This window comes from Drosophila erecta, unplaced genomic scaffold (assembly GCF_003286155.1).
Source record: "Drosophila erecta strain 14021-0224.00,06,07 unplaced genomic scaffold, DereRS2 tig00000055-arrow-pilon, whole genome shotgun sequence".
Classification (NCBI taxonomy): domain Eukaryota; kingdom Metazoa; phylum Arthropoda; class Insecta; order Diptera; family Drosophilidae; genus Drosophila; species Drosophila erecta.
This window is the reverse complement of record NW_020825200.1, coordinates 13,355,318-13,361,704: the sequence shown is the minus strand read 5'-3', so window position 1 is coordinate 13,361,704 and position 6,387 is coordinate 13,355,318. Positions and strand designations below refer to the sequence as shown.

General features: G+C 41.8%; 2 protein-coding genes across 2 annotated transcripts; one reads left to right on the top strand and one right to left on the bottom strand.

Moving 5' to 3' along the window:
- The first annotated feature begins 831 nt into the window (after window positions 1-831).
- LOC6541477 lies at window positions 832-1,368 on the top strand. Its single transcript, XM_001969712.1, has one exon. The coding sequence runs from the start codon at window positions 832-834 to the stop codon at window positions 1,366-1,368; it is 537 nt and encodes a 178-aa protein (XP_001969748.1).
- A 4,522-nt stretch (window positions 1,369-5,890) lies between these two features.
- Window positions 5,891-6,021, bottom strand: LOC26527041. The gene has a single exon (XM_015160108.2). It carries the CDS (start codon window positions 5,999-6,001, stop codon window positions 5,891-5,893), a length of 111 nt encoding a protein of 36 aa, XP_015015594.1. The 5' UTR covers window positions 6,002-6,021.
- Between the last annotated feature and the right edge of the window lie 366 nt (window positions 6,022-6,387).

The window sequence follows — 6,387 nt, the reverse complement described above, 5'->3', positions numbered from 1 at the left end:
GGCCATTACCATTTTCGGTTAGCTGCAGTTTTGCGTTGCAGCTGACGGCGTCGTTTTTGTTCCCTTTGTTCCCCCATGCTGGCCAATTTTGTATGCACTTTTACCACCCCCCCGAGCCCAGTACACCGCCCCACCCACCGCACCAGCCCCCAAATGCTACCACCTCACCCCTTCCACCCGCCGCCAGTGCTTTCCGCTGTTGCTTACATTGTCACAGTTGCCGCTTTTCTTTGCATGCAAAGTTGGCTCTGCTCTGGGCCGCGTTCTGGGCCGAGTTCTGGGCCGGGCTTAATGTTTTTGCATTTCATTCGCATACCCCAGCTGCGCCACTTCTCCCGGTGTTTGCTTTGCCACCCAGCAGCAGTAAAAGACTTTGCTGCATTTGTTTAATTGCCTGAGAGAAACCAGTGAAAGGTATGAAGTGGAGTAAACGTGCCATGTTATTTTAGAAATTCGAAAGAAAACGTAAAGATTTTTCTAATATTATTCCAAGCTTTCAGAGAGCAATTATAACACCACAGGTTGAAACAATGTCATCTATCCTACGACATGACCTTTAAGTTTGGTTGTATTATTCTCGCAATGAGTTGACTGATAACTAGAAGCAGAACACAGAGTTCTTGGCAGGTCGTAAATATGCAACGTACTAGCGCAGCCCATAAAATGAAAATATGCTGCGACCTCGACAAATCACTCATCTTTCACCTTGCCCACATCCATTGCGTATTATACGAGCTGTCAGTTAGACATAATTCACGATTGTCAGTACCACCAACGAGCTTTATAAGGCGACAGATCAGTAAATTTCCCAGCAGTTGCTTGAGAGCAGTCATGGCATTCATTGTTTTGGCCACGATTTTGGTATTGTCCCAGGGGATCCAGTGCCAGGATAGTATATCCTCGGCTCCACTAAAAAAGCTAAACGCTGTCGTCACCTCTCGCTTGAAGGAGCGCCTTAAGGAAGCCTCAGCTGCCGATTTTGCCGGCCACTACGAAAGACTTCAACAAGCTGCCGATCTTCCGATCTTCCAGCTGGACGAAAAAATAATGGCTTATAATGAGCTCAATCATCTCCAGCGAACTGACGCCTCCTCGGGCTCAACCAGCGAGCCAGCGGTCCGGAATGAGACGGATGGAGCAGTCTTGCGACAGAACATGGAATTCACCATGTTCGAAAGGAGAATTCTGCGACTCCTTCGAAGGCTTGGCATTTACGATAGGTTCACTGCCCGCGTATTCAACGCCATCTTCAGCGATGAAATGCAGCTGCGAAAGCTGAAGAAGAAGCTGGACGAGTTGGGAAAGGAGGATAAGGACAAGGATAACGACAAGGACGTATTGTGGGGCCATGTCTTCGAATTGTTTTGATCTAATATATCCATCTTTCTTCTATGGCCTAAATAAACAATAATATTGCAGCATAAACTTTTGCTTAAGTTCTGGCATTTAAAATAATCAAAATGGTTTATATGACCAGAGTTTCCATATTTCGCATATTTGTCCTACTTCTTGTTTTGGAAAAATATAAATAATCAATTTTAAGAGCCCGCAGATTTATAATTCATACTGAAGATAATTTTCTCTAATGTATGAACATAACATAGGTAACACCTCTACGATCTTTTGAGCCTTTTTTTCAAGTTTGTCGACCCAGTTGACTTCTATTGAGTTGACCATCTCATTCCGTTCTTATAGAAGATGGCTGAGAGCATGCCATTTTCAGGCCACAATCATAAGTGTGCCTTCTATTTTCTTTATTATTTTCTTTCTTTATCTTTATGTGAATACACGCTCTCAATGTCTGTCCATCGTCCGCGAAAACTTATTTTTCCGGCAGGTGTAATCTCAGTGCGCTCTCAAATTATGCAATTAAAGAGTGAAACATTTTGGGCGCAAACTTTGCCTACCTCCGTTTTCCTACCTCGTTTTTTTCCCCAGAAAACTCACTCAACACTCACTTAGCAGCATGAATAAAATTAAACTCACGGCGCAAGTTTTATTTTTGGCAGCAACAAAAACTGCGAAAATTGGAAGGAACGAAAAAAAAGGCGAAACATACGAAACTTATAGCAAGTTGGGAATATTTCGAATACTGAATGAATTTTGCACATATTTCCAACTTGATTCCTTTTGCCCCCCAACCCCCCGCTACACGTTGGAAAAGTTTGCGTGGCAAGGCAAGTTTTTCCCCGTTTAGTTGTTGTTGGTGTTAATGTTTCACTTCTCAATTCTACTTTTAATTTCTGGCAAAGAGGAGCGCTGCAAAAAAGGGAAAGAATGAAATACTTTGATGGTAAAGTTGCTTATGGCGCTACTCCATAAGAAAACGACTGGGGGGAATGTGTGTCAAAATTAATTAATTTCATGATTTATGCACGAAAACTTTCCCAAAGCACTTTTTCACATTGAAAACACTACGCCGGGCTGCGGGTTAAGTGGTGCTAATGTTGGCCCATTGACCGCTGCCACACCAGCAACAAAGAGTGCAAAACTTCAAGTTAGCCCCAAATAGACCAACTCCCTGCTAAAAACTAAACAGGTCACGTGGCTGGCCTGCAAAATATTTGCCCAGCCAGCGAGCCCCACCAAAACTTTGCCACCTCTTTCGGTCCAAAGTTGGAGTCCCCAAAAAACTGGACTACCCAACAGTTGTCACCAGCACTTGGAAAAACATTATTAAAGGAAAGTTGATTTAACTGTATCATAGCTATCTATAAAGTTCCTTAATTACAAAAGCAAAAAAAAACCATACCTTCCTAGATTGTCTTAGCTGAAATAACTCATGTCATTGGAAAAGTGGCTTGGAATGCTCCCAACCAGTTTCTCTCAGTGCAGAGCTAATGCTCTTGCACTTCTGGCTGCTGCTGTAGGTGTGAACATTTATTTCAACACCATTTCTCTGATTAGAGCTCCTTCAGCTGACTCACTCCATCTACAATCTCGATTGGCAAAGTTCAGTTTTGGGTTTTCATTTCCATTCGGCTTTTCCCGCAACCCGCTCCGGGAAACTGCTGTGGAAATCCTTTCGGCTGCTTATCGTTTTTGCATTCATTTGTTTTCAATTGTAATTAATCTTGGCCAGGAAAGTTTTCTTTTGACATTTTGTGGCTCCTAGGGTGCTCCTTGACTTCGGCTTTAGTTTGCCGGGCTTCTGTATTGTCCTGGCAAAGTTGCTCGGGTTGTTGCTGCTTTTTGGACTGGGTGGCGATGGTAACAACATGTTACTGTCACAATTAAAATAAATTTTCTTCCCTAATTGAAAAGTGTCAAGTGTAATTTCTTTAAAGCTGCCCAAAAAGAAAAGTTTCTTGGGGCATATTTGATCACTTGCGTCGTTACTACGGCCATCAAATTAATTCATGAAAATGAGTTTTATTATTAAATGCTTTCTTTTCTGAAAGCATTTCTGGATATTACTAATAAAAGGCTGTTTTGGTGTGTTGATATTCATTTAAATCTTCAAATAAATTTTAAATATTTATATATGCCAAGATATCTCAAATATAGCTTCAACAAACATTTTGACCTGCTTAATAATATGTTTTAAGTGTCCAATTCCTATTGGAAAAGGATATACAAGTTTATTTAGGCATATTTAACATTATATAATGTTTTTTATGAATAACTTTGGGTTTTAACATGTCCAGCAAACCTGAAGGCCGCTTAATCAAGCAATTATAAATACCTTAGCAAAGTTGAGTCTTACGCAGTTTTTGCTGCACAAGATAATCCAAGATTAAGAACTAGAGCAATCGAGTTATAAGGTATTTTGCATTGCATTAATTGAAATTTTTGCCACATCAAAGGGCACGAAAAAGCCGCAAAAACACGGAAGCCCGCTCAAGCCAGTGCATTTTCCTCACCGCCAGATGCCAAAGAGATTTTCCCACAAAGCTGCAACCGCAGGAGAACTAATTACACTAAAGTGTCAAGTAAGAGAGAGTGAGCCGAAGTGCAGGAAAAGTGCCCAGAGTAGGGAAAAGTTTGCTGTCGAAGCCAGCCAGCCATAAGTAATGCCGAACTTTGATATAATAATTTATAAGAATATTTGCAAATTCCAATAGCGGCGGGCAAAAATATTTTCGCCCGAAAGTATGCAATCGCAAATGCACTCGCAGCTGGTCGACACTGAGCTACAAAAGTATGCAGCCAGGGCGATAACACAAATCCATTGAGTGGTTTTTGGGAAGGGGAAAGCGAAACTTTGCCCGGCCAGAAAACTTAATCCCAGACCCCAGAGCCCAAAGTCAAGCAAACAAACAAATGCCTTGCTTTCGGAGTTGAATTTGGGGGAGTTCTGGTGCTGGTTCTGGTTGCTGAGTCCCGGGTTCTTAAGCCGCCATTCATCAGTTTCGACTGGCCAAGTATTTAAGCCATTTTCTCTAATGAATGCGGTCGCGCATTTTTAAACGCCCACAAAACTATCCGAGGGTTTGAGTTGCTGGTTTTCGTGGCTGCTCACAAAGTTTGCCAAAGGAAAGTTCCAACTTATTCGAAACACGTGCAAAATTATGCTGGCCGCTCTCGGATTTGCATACCCTGTGTGCTGCGTTTTGGTTGGGTCCATTGGAAAATGCCTTTTATTTTGTTTATATATTTTTGAGGGAAATCAGCAAGAATGTCTTTTGAATAAATTGTGCTTTAAATGTTGTACTCATATTAAATAGTTGTGTGAGTTTTGAATAAAAGTGCGGTACTTATATAGTCGCAACCTTACGTTGACTACTGATAATTATTTGACCAGAAGGCCAGCAAAGGAGTAAATAAAATAAGTACGCCCAACAGCTATTTTTCCTGTTTTCGCAATTTTCAGGCTCTTAAATATTCTCGAAGTCCCCTCACTTTAGCTGCAAGCAAAATCGCAATAATAAAAAGATTATGGAACTCGCAGCCATTGACATTAAACGCAACGTGAGTGCCTTGAATAATTAGCGATGTCATTTAATTTTAGCCTTTTTGGGACCGCCAACCATATCAATGTCTGTGGGATAAAATAAGACCTTCTGCTCTGATTTATAGGTACATATGTGCATGAAAAGAGGGAATGAACTTGACATTGTTGCGAGATGAATGATCCACTAAAAACCTACAAATATTTCAAGGGGGCGATATACTAACCCAACTTATTTCAATGCATTCAACTTTCTATAATCTATAATACAGTTCAATTTTTAAAAGGTATATATGGGCACTCTTCGGCGCCCAGTGATCGCCGCGCGATTAGTTTATAGAGTGCAGTCCAAATGGGTCATATCCACACCCATTAATCCCCCGAGCAATATTCAAATTGTTCGAGCAGCGCAGCCAAATTAGATTGCCACCCACTTGAGTGTCTACTTATAGAGCCTGTCAAGCAAACGGCCAAACTAATCCGCCTGACAAAATGTCATGGGAAAATAAAAATAATAGCAGGAAACTCACCTAGCATCGGAAGAAATTAGGAAAACACTTAAATAACAGGGAACAGATGTTCTTTTATGGTTTTGCTTGGCTCTGATCGGACAGCTGGCGAAACAGCAAATCGATCGGAGAACCCAAGAGATGCGGCTCCTCACTCTGATTTTCCGATGACGCCCACTCACCGACGCTTTTCTCTCCGTGCGGTGGACACTTGCCGACAGTTTTCCACCCCCCACAAACTTGGGGTACTAAACAGAGCAAGAAGTGCAGCGAGAGCGGAGCGTCAAATTAATTTGTGTTTTGATTTAAATTATGGTCAGCACAAGCAGTTTTCACATAAGCACCGCAGCATCGCCGGCGGCAGATTCAATTAAATTCGAAATAAATACATAGAACATGCATAAGTTGTATTCCTCGCAATATTATCTATACTTATAATTTATATTCCGGAATAAATAACGACGGGTCCGCTGGGCGGCTCCATGGACTGTCAAGTCGATCGCCGCGGATCGCCCGGCAGTGCCATCTTGAACGTTCCGCCAGCCAAACGCGAGAAAATCGCGCGCATCGTCGTCGCCGCTTCGTCGCCGCCCACTCGCATTTTCACGTTTACACGGCCGAAAAGAAAAGCGCACACACACGGATATAAAGTGCAATATACGAGCACGAGTATATGAAATAATATTTCTGTGGCCCAGTGCAGTTTTTTTGGAAATCATGTCACTTGCGGTGCCAGCTCAAAAGTGTGGAAATTCTAGCCACCGCGTGTGAGGAAGTGCAGTTAAAGTGCCAACTGATCTCGAAATAGAAAAGAAATTCAAAATGAATATTATGAAGTATTATCAAAATTGAAAAAAAACACGAAAAAATTGTAGAAAAGTTCCAAACAAAGAATTACCTACGACTCCAGGAATGCAATAAAACCAAGTTAATTTCCCAGTGCTGGTAATTTGCCTTGGCCATTGTTTGTTGATTGTATCTGCAGCG